The 18,221-nt window shown below is 48.0% G+C and overlaps 1 protein-coding gene and 1 pseudogene across 14 annotated transcripts in view; one reads left to right on the forward strand and one right to left on the reverse strand.

Annotated features, from left to right (window-relative positions):
• Positions 1 to 18,221, forward strand: part of BFSP1 (beaded filament structural protein 1) — a 79,723-nt gene that overhangs the window by 53,203 nt on the left and 8,299 nt on the right. For 12 of the 14 annotated variants that reach the window (XM_074004729.1, XM_074004726.1, XM_074004730.1 and 9 more), the window contains 3 exons: positions 5,465 to 5,560; positions 8,496 to 8,588; positions 11,581 to 11,688. In XM_074004729.1, coding sequence (XP_073860830.1) covers positions 5,465 to 5,560; positions 8,496 to 8,588; positions 11,581 to 11,688 — 297 coding nt within the window. The remainder of the gene's footprint in view (positions 1 to 5,464; positions 5,561 to 8,495; positions 8,589 to 11,580; positions 11,689 to 18,221) is intronic. The other 2 variants (XM_074004732.1, XM_065522738.1) reach the window with 1 other exon arrangement.
• Positions 2,927 to 3,449, reverse strand: LOC107131076 (ubiquitin-ribosomal protein eS31 fusion protein-like; annotated as a pseudogene).

An 18,221-nucleotide genomic window follows, 5' to 3' on the forward strand; every position in this document is an offset into this window, starting at 1 on the left:
AGTCTAGATTAGTGGTTCTAAAACTGCAGTGTGCATCAGCGTTACCTGGGGTGCGGCAGGGGTGGGGGGCACATTAAAACCCAGACTCCTGGACCTCAGCCCCAGAAATTCTAAGCCAGTAGGTCTGGCATCTGTTGGAGTATTTACATTTCTGATCCGTTCCCAGGTGTTGTGATCCAGGGACCACATTTTGAGGGCCACTGGTCTAGATCTAGGACACAGGCAATATCAGGGTTGGAATGTTTTGTAAAATTAGACTATTGACCCATAATCTCAATTCAGAAAAATCTAGATGATTCTGCTGGTGAAGCTTCTGAAAATTCAGCTGACAACATCCACAGCATAATAAAAACACAAGCGTCTACACATTTCTGAGTTCTGGCGCAAACAAAAGAAAACACTTCCAAAACAAATTTTCCTCAATGTATCAGCAACTGTACATTCCAGTGGCCCCTACTCACCTTTGGGGGTTTTGGGGTCAGCTTATCAGGTGATTATCTTCAAAGCAGGACAGTGTGCTTGCAGAAACATCTGCTTAATCCCTATTTTAAGAATAACTATTGACTGGCCTTTTACTATCACTATGAGCAATTTTAAAGATTTAACTGATGGGACCCAGTGCTGGTGGTTTTAGCACAATCCTAGGAGGGAGGTGGGGAAGAATGATAGGCACGTCAAAGGATGGAGTCAGGGCTTAGCACTCAGCTCTTGGCTAGTAGAGAGAAGCCCACGGCAGGTTCCAGGCCCATTATCTTCCACTAACTTCCATTCACGAGCTCAATGACGCACTGCATCGGTCTGGCCTCAGCCCCGCATACATGGAGGGAGGCTCTGGACTTCAAGGTGCATTTGGCAGAGCTCTCATGTTGCATGGAGTTGCTTGAAGAGTCTCTGAGGGAAGAGGGCAGCTGAGCAAGGGGGATGCCTGTGGCCCCTTGGTTTTGCTTCAGTACAGTGGCTTTCATGGACTGCTTTGTTCAAAGGATGTCACATGTGGCTTAACAAAAGTTTGAGGACCAGTGACCCCTAGGGTCCCTTCTATTTCTAAAATTTGGAATGTTTGATTCCTTTTAAATAATCACACAAAGGGTCCTTGAAGCCCTGTTTCTAGTCATTCAGCTTTGTGGCTCAATCATGGATGCATTTTGGTAAGAGTGATTGAGAATTCTGTACCCCACCCCATCCTCAGCAGTCTTAAGATGGGCAGAGGGAAGATAGAACAACATCCACCCAATACTCCTTGCACCTCGGGCCCAGATTTAGCCAGGCCTCTCTGAGGGTGTGGTCCCCTCCCCGGGCCTGAGAATCACTCCACAAGGAACCTTTGTCTTTGAAGGGAGTGGTGATGCCTCCGGGAACACTGTGATTGTCTTTCCCATCATGTGGTCCAGCTGTCAGTCAAGATGGTGGTCATGTGACCCGTGCTGGCCAATCACAGCTCTCCTGAGGGAGGGCTGCAGGGATGAACTGATTCAGAGCTGGGTCACTCTGAGGACAGGTCCTTGACTCCTGCTACTTAGATTCCTGAGACTGCCCTGGTTTCCGTCTTTCCTGAGGTCTGGTTGGTTTTTTGTATTTTACAAATTACCCAGGTCTTTCTGAATCCTCCACCGTTTTCTGTTGCTGGAAAGATTCAGGCTTCCCTTTCCACCATTTCTCTTACAAAAGGCTTCACAGGCTTGTGAAATACTTCTGGGTATTTCAGAAGACCAGGCACCAGGATCTCCAAGGGGTCTGCCCACTTCCCCTGGGGTAGGAATGCCTCGATTTGCAGGAGTGCATCAGTCTGGGTCTGATCGCCCCGGGCTGGGTAGCGCACGCCTTCTGGAAGAAGAAACGCTACAGCTGAGTTTTCATTAGACCCTCCCTCACTGTCGTCCCTGGGTTGCAGGATGTGAGGACCCATCATTAAGGGCCCAGAATGGTAACCCCCTGAAGGCAGAGCTCTTTAAAGGTCAATGGCTAATTAATTAAACACATGAATGAGCTCAGAAGCTAAGTCCCATAGTTAGATTTCATATTCTTGTAGTTTGGACAGTTCAGTGTCCTGGATCTGGAAAAATGTTACCCTTTTTGTAATTTGGTTCATTCTTCTATTTCTGATTTAAAACAACCCAAAAAACTTCAGACCATGTGTAGATTTATTGAAGGGAGCGGTTTTCCCAGAAGCTCTAGCTTCTCCCAGTGGACAGCGGTGCTGGTGGCAGCAGGGGCCCGGTGCTAGGACCAGGAATCAGGAGGAGCCTTGGAGAGAGTAGAGAGGAGAGCCCAGGGACCGGGGTGAGGAACGACTTTGGACACTGGTGTCCTTCCCCGTTCTGTCGAGGGCTCCTTACCTGGGGATTCACCCTGGAGCAGAAACCTGGAGGAGCACTGAGGAGGAACAAGATCTTCCACTGCCGAAAATTGCTCCCACAGAGCCGTGCCATGCAGTATGGCAGCCACCAGCCGCACGTGGCTGTGGAGCACCTGCAATGTGGGGAGTTCGAATTGGGATGTGTTATGAGTGTAAAATACACAACAGTTTCAAAAACCTGATCTGAAAACAAGAATGGAAAATATCTCACCACTAACTTATTGATTACATGATGACATGATAATATTTTGGGTATACTGGGTAAAATAAAATATATTATTAAAATTAATTTCACCTGTTTCTTTTTATTTTATTTAATGTGGCTACTTCTAGAAAGTTTAAAATTGGCCAGGCACGGTGGCTCATGCCTGTAATCCCAGCACTTTGGGAGGCCGAGGTGGTTGGATCACCTGAGGTCAGGAGTTCAAGACCAGTCTGGCCAACATGGTGAGACACGATTTCTGCTAAAAATACAAAAATTAGCTAGCGTGGTGGTGCACGCCTGTAGTCCCAGCTACTTGGGAGGCTGAGGTAGGAGAAAACGCAAAAGGAAATGTTTTGTTTGTTTTGTTAGTTCATGTCTTTTATCAACTCATACAGTTCCTTGTCTTCTGCTTTGTTGAAGCAATAAGTCAGACAACATTTGCTACAATAATGTCTGTCAAAGTGGCTTGCCATAAACGCTCCAGCACCACATTCATCAGAAGGGCACTCTTGATGAAGGTGACTAATTTTGCCATTCTCATCCACCTTAATACTTATATTATAATAATTAATAATAATATTTCAGGACAGCCAGCTTAGTCTTCTTTCTCTTGTGCTTATTCTTCTTGGGGTGGTGTTAAGACTTCTTCCTTTTCTTAGCACCACCATGAAGTGTCAACGCAAGATGAAGAGTAGACTCCTTTTGAATGTGTAGTCAGACAAAGTACATCCATCCTCCAGTTGCTTTTGCTAGCAAAGATCAGTCTTTGCCCATCAGGAGGAATTCCTTCCTTATCCTGGATCTTGGCCTTTACATTTTTGTCGTATCTGAGGGTTCAACCTCGAGGGTGATGGTCTTCCCTGTAAGGGTTTTCGTGAAAATCTGCATTTTGGTGGCGGCTTCACTACAGATGGCTGATTGAAAAGGAAGGAAATGTTTTAAGATATATTCCTAAGGGTTGCACATTAACTAATTTGATCTTATACAACTCTCAAGTTCTGCAAGATAAAATCTTCAGTTCTCTTGGATAGATAAAAAAGCTTGAGAAGTTTGAGCTGGATGAGGGTTGGCCACTCCCCTACCATCTTGCTAATACTTCAGACCAAATTCACACAGAGAGAGATTTGTTAAATATTAACATTTATTGTGATGCAGGCCCCCAGGGTCCATACAACCTTCTGTGTAGGCTCCATGAAGTCTCAGCTCTGGTGTCTTAGGTGCTAAGAGAACACTTTGCATGGAAAGCTCATTCAAGGCAGAGGCTACAATAGAGTCAGAATTTCAGGATCCTTCTTGTCAGCATCAGACAATCAGAAATCTTGCTGCACCAGTGGTCTTTCACAAGAGCAACTGAGGAACCAAGTGCCTTTTATATTTATTTATTTATTTATCTATTTCAAGATAGAGTTTTACTCTTGTTGCCCAGACTGGAGTGCAATGGCGTGATCTTGGCCCGCTGCAACCTCTGCCTCCCAGGTTCAAGCGATTCTCCTGCCCCAGCCTCCTGAGTAGCTGGTGTTACAGGCATGTGCCACCACGCCTGGCTAATTTTGTATTTTTAGTAGAGATAGAGTTTCTCCATGTTGGTCAGGCTGGTCTCGAACTCCTGACCTCCGGTGATCCTCCTGCCTCAGCCTCCCAAAGTGCTGGGATTACAGGCGTAAACCACTGCGCCTGGCCCCAAGTGCCTTTCTTAAGAGAACAGTCTCAAGGCCTTGACAGAACTGAAACCTTAGTAGCACAAGGGTGGGGAGTGTCTCTACATCTCATGGCCAGTCCACATATCGTGACTGTCATAACTCTGTTCATGCGAGCGTGGACAGTGTCTCTTACATATTTTAGCCAAACCACATATCCCCCTTGATTAATGAGATCCCATTGCTAATATTCATTATTTTATTAGCAAGTCACTAATAAGTCAGTAAAAATCCATTTCCCAAGGCCTCAGGTGTTGGCAGGTGTGCATGGCAGAGGTATCTTGGGAGAGTGGGGAATCCTGACGAATCCAAGTAATGCTCACCTGTAATATCACACTGAAGATGCCAAAGTATATAAGTCATTTCTGGACATCGTAGCACAATCTTATTAAGAGCATTAAGAATTCTTTCATACCTATTTGGTATATTCAAACTAGATCAATGAGGTAAGAGCCAGTGAATTATCAGAAAGTTTCCTGAGAAAATTCAACCTTTTGTGATCAGTGTAGTTTCCAACCTTAGAGGAAAAAATGCTATTCACAAAACAGTCATTCTAAAAAATGCGTTTTTGTATTAAAGATGCATCTTCTCAGGGTAAATGTTAACAGTCCTTGGGAGAAAACTACTAGAATACAGATTTCAGGATTTAAGGGAAAACTCTTTCTTTCAGTCTTAGAAACCCAACTCACTGATGATGACATATAGAACAAATACAGAGGTTACTTAAATATTAACTTTATTTGGTATGTAAATATACCTAGTGCTCCGATCTTTCTAGATCAAGGTTACTTAACCCTGGCCGTATTGACCCTTTAGGCAGGGGAATTCCTTGTGTGCAGGGTTGTGGGGGGGATGCTGTCCTGTGTATTGTAGGGTATTTAGCAGCATCCCTGGCCTCTACCCACTAGTTGCCAATAGAAGGACCCTACCACTAAAGTGGTGACAACTAAAAATGTCTCTAGACACTGCCAAATGTCCCCCTGGGGACAAAATCACCCTCTGTTGAGAACTGCTGTTCTAGAACAGGTCCAATGGGCTAAGCCATTGCCTTGCTAGAATGCATAATTTCAGATCCCTCCCAGACCTACTGAATCAGAGTCTGCATTTCAGTAAGCTCCCAGGTGGTCTGTGTGCTCATATACCCGGCTAGCTTTACCCCTACGCTCCATGGTGCCTGTGGCCAGGGATATGTGGCTCTCATTGCAGGAAGCTGATGAAGCCTTGCTGCATAACCTGCGCCTTCAGCTGGAAGCCCAATTTTTGCAAGACGATATCAGTGCGGCGAAGGACAGGCACAAGAAGGTAACCATGACCCCTTGAAGCCCTTCCTCTAGAAAACCCAGTTTGGGTTTGATCAGGTAAGCCCAGGGCACTGTGGCTGAAAACAGACTGCTAGAGAGTGGTATACCTTTGTGCATTTTCCCTCGAACCAAATAGGGGTGAATTGGCCACTGGACAGTGCTTAATGAGCCAGACCTGCTTTGAAGAGTGGGCAGTAGTGGGTGTGGTTTGAGGGCCGTGGTGTTGTGAACCAGTATCTGTATTTACAGTATAATTTACAAAGTGATTTTATATAGATTCGTCTTCATTAAGCGACAGTCCAACAACTGTTTCTGCTCAGAAGATACATTAAAAAGCCTTGTTTCGGCCAGGCGCGGTGGCTCACGCCTGTAATCCCAGCACTTTGGGAGGCCTAGGCGGGCAGATCACAAGGTCAGGAGCTCGAGACCACGGTGAAACCCCGTCTCTACTAAAAATACAAAAAAATTAGCCAGGCACGGTGGCGGGCGCCTGTAGTCTCAGCTACTCAGGAGGCTGAGGCAGGAGAATGACGTGAACCTGGGAGGCGGAGCTTGCAGTAAGCCGAGATCACGCCACTGCACTCCAGCCTGGGGGACAGAGGGAGACTTCGTCTCAAAAAAAAAGACTTGTTTTTCTCTCTACCTCTGAACCCGTTAATTGCAGGAGCACATTATTCAGGAGCTTCCTCTCCTGCAGTGCTCAGATTCCCCCAGCTTCCAACAGTTCCTCACAAGCCTGACTGTGGCGGGCCCTGGCATAATTGAAAGATCAGATCTTGCAGCTGTTTGACCATGGGTGAGTGGCCTAATCTCTCTGAGCTGCTTTTTCATCTTCAAAATGCAAATGCAGGCTCTCCTTCCCAGCAGTGGTGTGGGTGAAGTAGTGTAGCAGACCTGTGGGTGCCTCAGGGCTTCCCTCTTCAGGGACTCTGGCCTCCTCCCACTGCCATCCCTGCAGCTTTGCCTAAGGACTTTCTCCAAGCAGCTGGAGGCTGCTCCACCTGTAGTGGGGTGTTGAGGAACTCCTGTCCCCGGGAGCAGGGAGCAGCCTCAACCGGAACTGATGGGAGTTGGTGTATAAACACCCCAACTCCCTCTCGCCTTTGTAGACCAACTCTGAGGCTTTTGTTCTGCACTGACACCCAGAGAGCCTCACCAGGATTGAGCTCCAGGTGCTCACAGTGGTGACTCATTGGTAATAGCCCTCGCTGACCGCCCTCCCTTCCTGCCTCACTTTCTCACTCCATCCATCATGTTTCCTGTCATCATTGCCCAGTCAACTGTTTATACTTAGATCCCTCTCCCAGAGTCTGCTTCTGTGGAAACCCAAACTAAGACAATGTGGGAACATGGGTACAACCTGGAGCTTGGCAAGTGCTCAGTGAACCTCCAGTTCCCTTCCTACCTCAGTGTGTACTGCATCAGTACACCAGCCCTGTCTGCTCCAATCAGGGTCCCTCCAACTTTCCATTAGGCCCAGCCATTTTCTCCTCCCCACCCACCTCCTTGCTTCTGCTCTACTTGATGGAATCCTGGGAACAGTGCCTGGGGCAGTTTTGAAGCAGCTCAAAGAATTCTTCCAGGCCATTTAGGATGATATTGATGATGATGATGGTGATGATGATAGCTCACACTGTGAGGCTCCCCTGCAGTATCTCACCGGATCCCAAGAGCAGCCTTGTGAAATAGTGCTCAGGTCAGGCTCCCTATAAGCAGAGCTCTAAGTAGTGATTTTTTGTCACTGATGTCTTAGTGGAGGGCTCTGAGGAGAAGGGGAGGAAAGGGGCAAGACAGGGCAGGGAGCAGAGCAAGGATGTGTCCTCAACTGGAGTCTAGCTGTGGCGTTCTCATGATCCCATGGGAAGCTCTGTGAATTACACCACAGCCGGGTCCCTCAAGGAGTCAAGAGAGTTGGTCTTTTGTACTCCCGTGCCATCAGTCATTGGCCTGGGTTGGGGATGAGGCAGGGCCTGGTGGCTTCCTAGACAAGATGACCATTTGTTGACCAAGGGCTGCTTTCTGCAGAGGGCTGTGTCATCTGTTGTTACTCACAGAGCTTGGGATAGGGGCACTGGCTGGTAAAGGGGGTCAGGCATCCCTACATATAGTTATCCCTGTTTTATAGAAGAACTTGCATTTTAGGAGGTTTAAATAGCTTGCCTGAGGTCACACATAGCCAGTAAGTCTTTTAGTCCAGGCCTGATTGACCAAAGCCCATTCTTTGAAACACTGCTGGTGTTGGAAAGGGTCCTTTGTGCCCTCCAGGGCCTTTTAACTTATTTATTTTTGACATGGGGTCTCATTCTATCACTCAGGCTGGAGTAGAGTGGGGTGATCACAGCTTGCTGCAGCCTCCACCCACCCCCAGGTTCAAGTGATCCTCCTACCTCAGCCTCCTAAGTAGCTGGGACCACAGGTGCACACCACAACACATAGCTAATTTTAAAATTTTTTGTAGAAATGAGGTCCTACTATGTTGCCCAGGCTGGTCTCCAACTCCTGGGCTCAAGCAATCCACTGGCCTTGGCCTCCCAAAGTGCTGGGATTACAGGTGTGAGCCACCATGTCTGGTGAGGGCTGGTTTTTTCCTCTGTTTTTTGTGCCTCTGCCACCCAGGGCTTTGTGAAGACCAATGCACCAATGTAGCTGAAGAGAAATGGTGACATAAAGCAAGCCTTAGTTTATTCATCTGCCCCATTGTTCTTGTGAAGTTTAAAGGAGACTGAGGGGCCAGGAATGAGCATGGTGCACATGTGGGCAGGCCCACCGACGGCAGCAGATGCATCAGTCTCTTCTTCCTCCTGAACCTGGTCATGGTCTGTCCCGTATGTGATGATGCAGCATATGGAAGTGTCCATTCCTGTGCTCATCTAGTACTAGAAGGAAAAACCAGCACAGCTCAACTTCTAACGAGAATGCTTTCCCTCCCCTAACAGAATCTTCTGGAAGTTCAGACCTATATCAGCATCCTGCAGCAGATCATCCACACCACTCCTCCAGCATCCATTGTGACCAGTGGGATGAGGGAGGTAAGAATTGGAGCAGGAAAAGGCAAACCAGCCCTGGCGGGAAGCTGTATCTGCAGACTCCCAGGGAAGGGCTCACAGGTTGGACTGTGAGGGCGGCCACCAGGGTCCACTCCCCACTCCTGCCTTGTATCCTCATCTGAAGTTTGTTCTTCTGATATTTTTCTTGTACTGTAAATGCCAGTATTTAGACACATGAGGATGTAAACCGCGTCCTTGACCATTTTCTTCGGTATTTTCTCTTGAGAATTACGAGCTGTTCTTCCTTGCATACTTTATAAGAAATGACCAAGCTGCTTTCCAAAGCGATGTGCCGTTGTGGCATCTCCACCCACAATGCGTGAGGGTTTCTGTGGCTCCCTGTCCTTGTCAGCACTTGGTATGTCAGCTTTTTAGTGTGTCTTTGCTCTTCTAATGGTGGTGGTTTTAATTTGCATCCCCTAATGACTAAGGAAGCTGAGCATCCTTTTGTGCACTTATCTGCCATCCAGATAGCTTCTTTGTGGAAGTATCTGCTGAAGCCTCTTGCCCATTTAAAAAATTGGTTTGTTCCCTTATTCTCCCTATCAATCTGTTCATGAATTTAAAATACAGAGAATCTCAGATAATTAGTGAATATATTTTCAAGACGGAGCTCTGCTAATGATTATGTGAGCCTGTGGCATGGAAACTAGTGGGAAAGGATAGAGATTGTTGAAGCCAATTTGTAAAAACTAAAGATTTGGATATGAAAAATTATTTCCAATATTATGTTCCAAATTCCTTCTTCATTTAGCTCTTTAGCTGCTCAACAGGATAGTAGGTTTTTTTCCTAATATGGTTTATGGAATTTTGTGATGCATAGCATGATATATATATAAATAGACTGGTGCCGAGTGAGGTGGCTCGTGCCTGTAATCCCAACTACGCAGGAGGCTGAGGTGGGAGGATCACCTGAAGCTAGGAGTTCAAGAGCAGCCTGGACAACATAGCAAGACCCCATCTCCAAACAAACAAACAAACAAGAAACAAAAAAACCCCAAAACACTGGAAATGATGCAAATTAAAATAAAAATGTTACAGTGTCCCTTCTCCAGAGGTTGTGGTAGGCTAGTACAGGGTTTGGTGGATTGGGCAAGAGATAAGGTTCTGGGTCTTCTTGCAAGGATGATCTAGGATGGTGGCTCTCAACCCTGGTGACACTTGCAATTGCCTAGATGTGTGCTCAGGCCATGCTCCGAGTCAATGAATGGGCTGCTCAGGAGGTGGGGCCTGCCCAGGAGCAGCATGCAGACAAGCTGCTGCAGAACCCATGGGCTGGGGTCACCAGCTACCTGAACTTTTTCATCTTAATTATTTTATACAAAGCTAAAGAAATCCCCAAATTTGCTTTAGAAGACACTTTTGAACCCTGCAAAGTATCATCTAAGAGACAGGAAAGTTACCTTTTTTGGCATTCATGAGGATAGTCTTGTCTGAATTGCCCACCAATTACCGTTTCAGGATCCTGTTGTCCTTAGTGGATGTAACCGAAGTTGCTACTAAGGCCTAAAAAAGCTTTTCCGGAAGTCTTAATTTTCTTTGCCAGAGATCCCTTTCCAGAGATGTTATTTTTATTTTTTCAAACCCACTTTTGTCCTCTAACTCAAAGGTGTTTTACATCCGAGCATACCTTTTGAATTGTGTCGTCTATTCCCTTGTAATAAGATCCTTCTAAGTCGTAAGTACACAGACACCGGACTGACTTTGATGTCATCGATCAGCATCACCTGGGCTTGTGAGATGTGCAGAGTGTCCAGCCCAGCCTCATACCCACTGAGACAGAATCTGCATCTTAGCCAGATCCTCAGGGACTCGTGGGCATACTCAGGCTAGAGAAGCACCAATTGAGAAAGCATCACATCTTTATGAGTCTTAGTTTAGCAATTCTATAGTCAAATTAGACAGTCACTTTCCTGTATGTCTGTGTCACTGCTGCAGCCACTTTGTAAGGTGTTTGAAGCAGAGGCTGCCTGCCATGCATGGGCTTGGACACAGAAACCCTCAGTGTAGACTTGGTGTTTGATTTTGCGTGGCTTCGAGTCAATGTGCTCTGTGTCAGAATGCATGGCTCTTGAGCAGTCAGGCCTTTGTGAAACAATTTGAATATTTTTGAATAAACATGGAAAGGCAGGTCAGGAGAGAGGCACCTGCTTGGCAGAGTGTGGAGAGGTTGGAGGATTTCCTTCCAGCCATTCCCTGGAGCGTCGCTTCTCTTTCACCCATTGGGGCTGATGGCTCCTGCTTTGTGCTGCGCTGACATCGGAGCACAGCGTGTGGCTCGCGGCTCCAACCAACCTTCATTTTCTTAGAGAGTGTGCATTCCAGGTTTTCCTTTTCACAGAAGGGAAAACAGAGGCTTTGAGAGTCAAATGCCTTTTCTAGAGTCTCTTAGTAGGTTCACGGCACAGCCAGGTCTAAGCTCTGGTCTCCTGGTACTTGGTCCCGGCGTTTCACACTCCCAAGGAGGTTCAGACTTTGAAGACAAAGCAAAAGCCATTGATGGCTGCGCTGTGGGCCTGGCTTAGTCTCCTCACGCTACTATAACAGGACACTATAGACGGGAGGGCCGAGAAGCAGACATTTATTTCTCACTGTCCTGGGTGCTGGAAATCCAAGATCAAGGTGCCAGCAGAATTGGTGTCTGGAGAGGGCTCTCTTTCTGGCTTGAAGATGGCTGCCTTCTTGCTTTGTCTCATGTGACAGACAGACAGGGGGCGGGGGTGGGGGCTCTGGTGTCTCTTCTTGTTCTTACAAAGACCCTAATCACATCATGGGGCCCCCCATCCTCATGACCTCATCTAACCCTAACACCTTCCAAAGGTCCCACCTCCTGAAACCTTCATCTTGGGAGTTAGGACTTCAACACAGAATTCAGGGGGACACGGATATTCCATCCATACCAGGGCCCCACACCTCCTCTGCCCTTTTCCTCTCTGCATGTCCTGTGAATCTGACTCTGGCCTTCTCTGTGCAGGAGAAGCTCCTGACGGAGCGGGAGGTGGCCGCTCTGCGGAGTCAGCTGGAGGAGGGCCGCGAGGTGCTCGCCCACCTGCAGGCGCAGAGAGTGGAGCTGCAGGCCCAGGTACGCTTGAGTCCGCCGCATGCGCACTGGGGCTTCCCACATGTTTTATGGAGGCGTTACACGCAGCACATGCATGCAGCTTGAGGAGCTGTCACATGCTGAACATATCGTACGTTCCTGGCAGAAATGGGGTTTTCGGAGTGGGTAACCAAGCGCTCTGCTCTGCCCTGGACTGAGGAATTTTCCAGGACAAGGGAGAGTCCTGAGCCAGTGAACACAGGCGTCACGCTCATTCCTGGTCCCTCAGAGGTGCCCCTTGGGACTCCTTTAAGTCATGCCCTCCCCTCCGAGGCTTAGGCTTAGGCTGCCCCAGTGTCTACATCATGCATTCATTTTGCCTAGGTCAAACTTTGTAAGAATAAGAAGAAACGGACACAGTAGGGATTTTTATCCTCCACTTGTTCAAATCTGTGCTTCTGTTTTTCTTCTCGTGGTAACAGTTCTCCTTCGGAATTTGATTACAACCTGGAAAGAGTGATTGTATCAGTGTTTGCTTCTAGTTAGAAACGTGTTGGTGGAAAGCTCACCTTTTTACCCCCACCCCTTTTGGGTGAAGCTTAATTTGAAAACAAAACAGAAAAGCCCCACGCTGTCCTGTGGCCTGTGTCTTCTTGGCTACTTCCTGGCTCATCTTCCTTGGTTCCTTCCAGTTCTCTCTCTTTCTCGTTACCCTCCAGCAGGGCATTCCGTGGGGACGGCTGGGTTAAAATACTGCACCTTTGTATGGCTCCCTAACCACGTTTCCCAAACCAAAAAGTAAGTTGACATTTGGTTTAACAAGTACACGTGGGGACAAGAGAGCAAAACGTGTAAACATCGGATGCTTCAGAAAGCGCGGACCATTTGGACGTTATGTGTTACTCTGTCTCTGCCCTGCCAGGGCCCACAAAATGGGAAAAAATGTGAAGCCACAACTAGACGTTGTGCTTTTTATTGATTTCCAGTGTCCCCATGTCTGCTCAGGATTTCATTTTGGGACCTTGGAGTTCACCTCCTAATTCCCATCCCAGCACGCACCACACAAAACTCACAGTGCAGCAGCTCCTAGGGGCTACTGGAAAGCAAACCCAGGTCTGTGGTGGTCCCCTGAGCTGACGATCGCAGCAGGAGAAACCAAGTAAGGCCCTTAAAACTCTTCCTTCTTGTGAGAGAAACCCTGGCTCAGGGACCATGTGCGTCATCCTGGTGACTGGGGCGTGTGTGGTTTCTTCTGAGGCTCTGACAGGATAGAATAAGGGTTGTATGTGTTTGTGTATGTGGGGTGTGTGTGTGATATGTGTGGTATGTGTGATATATGTGGGATGCATATGTGAAGTGTGTGGTGTGTGTGTCGTGCGTGTGTGTGCTGTGTATGTGAATAGGGATATGGATACAAGCGCAGTCATGGTCCTAGAGACCAGTGTTTTCCAAACGACTAGTGACAACTCATTTTTGGATGTAAAACGAATTCAGTAGAATTGATTGGCATGTAAAAGGAAGTCAACAAAATGCTAGACTAAAATATAATAAGAAAAACAGAGTGTACAGCAAGCCAAAGGGAGGATTTGTTTTGTGAAGCCCTCGTTTTATCTCTACATCCATATGGATATGTTGAAATACACACACACACATCTATCTGATGTGTATGGCTTGCAATGAGAAATGTGGTTTTTCCTGGGGCGGTGGTGTTAAAGTTGAAAACCACTGCCCTAGAGATACTGAGAAAGATGAAGGACCCCAGCCTAGATGGCACATTCCAGTTCCAGGACAAAAAGAATTTTCCTCTATGTACATGTACGTATTTGTTGAATATCAAAATAAGAAATTTCACAACAGATTAACCTGGTTTCTGAGAACATGAAATGAAACTGCTGGTTGGCCACCTGTTTCTGTCCTTAGTGGCTGCAGGAGGGCTTCCTGGCTTTTCTCTGCTGCCCTCGTCTCTAAAGTAGGGTCTCAAGTGTCTCTTCTGTGCTGGCTCCTCCACTGCCACCCTTGGCAGTCTGATGGAGACCTCTTCTCAGAAAAATGATGGTAAAGGCATCAAATAAAGTACAGATAATTTAAAGGAACCCAGGCTGGGCGTGGTGGCTCATGCCTGTAATGCCAGCACTTTGGGAAGGCCAAGGTGAGTGGATTGATTGAGTCCAGGAATTTGAGACCAGCCTGGGCCACACGATGAAACCCCATCTCTACAAAAAATACAAAAATTAGCTGGGCGTGGTGGTGCATGCCTGTGGTTCCAGCTACTGACGAGGCTGAGGTGGGAGAATTGCCTGAGCCTGGGGAGGTTGACGCTGCAGTGAGCTGACATTGAGCCACTGCACTCCAGCCTGGGTAACAGAGTGAGACTCCGTCTCAAAAAAAAAAAAAAAAAAAAAAAGAAAAAAAAAGAAAAGAAACTAACTATATTAAAACAGTTATCAAAATATTACTGAATCATTTTATATAAAATAACAGATGTGCTTATGCTCAGTAACAAGCTGTAGCATAGGGCTGATGAAACAAGACTGTGTCCGTTTTCTGTTGCTGTCTTGATAAGTCACCACTAACAGGAGCTTGGAACAGCACCTGTGTCATCGCAGTTGTGTAGGTGGGAAGTCTGGGCGGGTCCTATCGGTTTTTCTGCTCTGGGTCTCATAAGGTAGAAAGAAGGATGTTGGCCAGCCTGGGCCCTTGTCCGGAGGCTCTTGGGGGAGAATTTGCTTCCAGTCTCATTCAAGTTCTTGGCAGGAGTGAGGACCCTCCTTCTTTTCTGGCTGCTGGCCAGGAGTGGGTGTCAGGGCTGCCCATGCTCTTTGGCTTCAGGCCCCTCCATGTTCGAAGCCGGCAGCGAGCTCTGAACCCTCTTCCTGCGTCTCATCTAATTGAGTTGGACTTATGCGTTTCTCTGACTTCTGTTTTTAGGGCTCCTGTGATTGGGGATAATTTTGAATAAACTCCTTTCCTTAAAAAAGGGTAACTGATTAAGAACCTTAATTATATCTGCAAAGTCCCTTTTTGCCATGTAACATATCCAACGGTGTAGCACCAAGGGGAAACGGTCATGGGGGCCAAAATTCTGCCTCCTTAGCTCTGATGAAAACCCAGACGTGGCTGGGCGCGCCCGGGAGCTCCTGACTCAGTGGGTCTGGGGAGTTGCCCGGGACGCTGCATGTTCAAGTGTTCGGGGATGGTGTTGCTGCCGGTCCAGGAGCCACACTGAGAACCACAGGGTAGGGGCGGGTTCCAGGGAGGGGGCGAATGTTCCACCCCGTCCCCCTGTGTCCCAGGCTTGGGCCTCATTTCCAATGTTTGTGGCTGGGTTTTTGCTGGTTTTAAAGGTTTTAGTGGCTTCCTAATGTAGCAGCTAAGCTAGAGCTGAAGGAAGATGTTGACCGCACACCTCTGGGCAGGGCCCGCACTGTGGCCGGAACTCGGTGGAGGGCGGGCCGAGGGAGAGCATCTGGTAGCCCCAGGGCCTGGCAGCGGGTTCCGCCTATGGTTAGGGCATTCGAAGCTTCCCGAACTCTCCACAGCAGGGGTCCTCAGGGTGAGGTCCCCGTCCCAGCAGCGGCGGCACCACCTGGGAACTTGTCAGAAATGCAAATTCACAGGCACCCCAGACCATTGACCCAGGAGCTCTGGGGCGGGCCGGTGCGCCTTGTTTTCACAAGCCCTCCGCTTGGCTCTGCGGGCTCGGTCTGGGAGAGGCTGGGCGGAGGATGGGAGAACGGTGCCTGGGCTTGGAGCTGGAAGCCTCTCCTTCAAATAAGTGCACATATACCCCTAAGAGCGCTGGAGGAAGCACTTCGGACAGGTGGAGAGGAAAGGACAGGTAATTCTAGTTCCCTAAATTGCGTGGACTGGGAATTTCTGTGACAGGGAAGTAAAGAAAGTCACTTTTTAAAATTGCAAAGTGGGAGCCGCCCAGGTCTCATTTCTCATTAAAGTCACTTAGCACCATCTAGTGGTTTAGTTTGTGTAAGACAGTGTGTAACGCGTTTCCTTTAAAAAAAAAAAAAAAAAAGACCTTGCACCCAAAGTTGTCTGGGGTCCCAAGGACTGAGGTGGGAGCTCGCCCCTCTAGATGGGGCTCGCGTCAGGCTCCTGTCTGTGTCCTGCCCTCAGCAGCTCACAGCCCAGTGGGGAGACAGATATAAACCAGGCAATCTAACGGTCCAGGCAGAAATAGCAGTCACCTGGCTCCAGATAAAGTTCAAGTTGCCACATGGCTCCACCCTTGGAGGAACCGTGGGTCAACCTCTCTTCTCTTCGTCTCCTGACCCCCCCCCCCCCCCCCCCTGCAGTTTCTGGGACCTGCCCCTTTGCTCATTCCTTCTCTCCTTTCTGGAAGTCCCTTTCCTTCCTCGGTTCCCAGGACCGGTCCTACCTCCTCCTGGAAGCCTCTTTCTCTCTCCGAGATGCCCTGGGCGTCCCTCCCCTGCTGGCCTGCGGCCTTCTAGAGGAGGGTCCGTGTCTCACTCTCCTTGACCAGGTTGGTGCTGGGTGGCAGTGGATGCCGTGCCACGGTGGCTGTCGTCACAGGCATCTCCATTCCTGTTGAGCTTCTGAGAGGGGCTCTTACTGGTTTTCCTGAACCCCTTTCCTTCTGATGAAAGGTTTAAATTATGGAGCTATAAAAACCACATTGATATAGACAGCAGTCCAGTTTTATAAACCAAGTCATCACTTCACTGGACTCAGCAGAATCCCGTAGAGCATCTGCGACCAGTGCAGGGTTGGAGGGCTCTGGGCCTCATGGTCACGTGGGAGATGGTGGCTGTGGGGGTGCCTAGGGCAGGAGCTCCTCCCACAGTGCTGCAGCAGAGAATCTCCAGCCTTTAAAACATGCAGCCTTCTTCAAACAAACACGAATGCACACCCAAGAAAACACCTCACCCATCCGCCCCCTACCACTACCCCAAAAATAACAGTCACCACTTCATGATATAAAAAGATTGCACTCCACTTGTAGGGTAAAAAGATCATAGGTGACTTTCCTGGTCTCTCATTTCCCAGTTTGTGATGCTTTGTGATTCTATTTACAGTTCAAAACTTTGCTAAGTGAAAACCTGCAAGGAGAGGTCTCTGCATGGCTCACACTGACTTTCCCATGTCTTCAGAGAGAACAGGCTGGGGCTGGCCTGTTGCTGTGTGGGAATGGGGAGTTTGCAGAGGCCCTGGAGTGTGGGTGTGTGTGCATATGTGTGCGTGTGTGTGCATATGTGTGCGTGTGTGTGTGTTTGCACATTGCTTGACCACAGCAGGGGGGAGGCTGAGGTGCGGGGTAGGGGTGGCCTGTTTCTGGGAGGTGTTTCAGACGTTGTACAGGTAGATTCGAATCCTGCTGTGGTATTTATGGGCAAGTCACTTTGCCAGTGTGCCTCAGTTTCCTCATCTGTAAAGTGGAAATATTGACAGCCCCTCCCTGATAAGGTTGTTGTGAGGTTGATGAGTTGGCCCAGCTTAGGACTTACCAGCACCAGCCACTACCCCGGTTCTGGGCTGGGGAACCCACCCCCAAAGGGGACGGCCGCCCCAGAGCTCCTGGGTCAGTGGTCTGGGGTACATTCTCTTCATATGTAATTTTTTCTTTTACTCTTTATTATGGAAGATTTCAAACATCGAAAAGTGACAGATTATAGGTGCTATGGCTCACACCTGTAATCCCAGTACTTTGGGAGGCCAAGGTGGGAGGATCACTTCAGCCCAGAAGTTCAAGACCAGCCTAGGCAACATAGTTAGACCTTGTCTCTACAATTTTTTTTTTTTTTTTTTTTTAATTAGCTGGGCATGGTGGCATTCACCTGTGGTCTCAGCTGCTAAGGAGACAGAGGTGTGGGAATCGCATGAGCCCAGGATATCGAGGCTTCAGTGAGCCCTGATGGCAGCACTGTACTCCAGCCTGGGCAATAGAGTGAGACCCTGTCTCCAAAAATAAAAGTGAGAATAGTCCGTCTCATGAGCCCTCCTGCCCCATCCCCTAACACATGGCCCCTCTATGTTCTCTACAGCCCCTCACACTTCCCTCACCATGTAATTCCAATGCTTCTTTAAGTTTTGGGCCTCAAAGGGGTCTTTTAAATCCCCATATTCCTTCGAGGTGTTTCCTAGAGTGTGTAAACACTCTGGTATGGGTGAGATGTGGCTGCACCAGACGTTAGTGTGTGTGACTTGAATTTGCTATTACACGTGACTGTTTGAATGCAGATTTCTTGGGAGGAACAGAAACTGGATCACACCAGCTGAAACAGGAAGGGGACTCTTGTTTTATTCAGAAGTAATTTTAGATTTTTGAGAAGTTGCAAAAACAGCACAGTAGTTTCCAATATATACCCCTCATCCAGCTTCCTCAAAACCACGGGCCGATGATAAAAACCTGGAAATTAACAATGATCCTGTCCTATTAATAGACTGCACTTAAATCTCACCAGTTGTTCCACTCGTGTTTTTTCCTGGTCTAGATCCTACTCACATTTAGGTGTCATGTCTTGTTTGTCTCCCCCAGACTGGGATGGTCCCCAGTCTTTCTCTGTCTTTCATAACCGTGATGCTTTGGAAGAACCCAGGCC

This window comes from Macaca fascicularis, chromosome 10 (genome assembly GCF_037993035.2).
Source record: "Macaca fascicularis isolate 582-1 chromosome 10, T2T-MFA8v1.1".
NCBI lineage: Eukaryota > Metazoa > Chordata > Mammalia > Primates > Cercopithecidae > Macaca > Macaca fascicularis.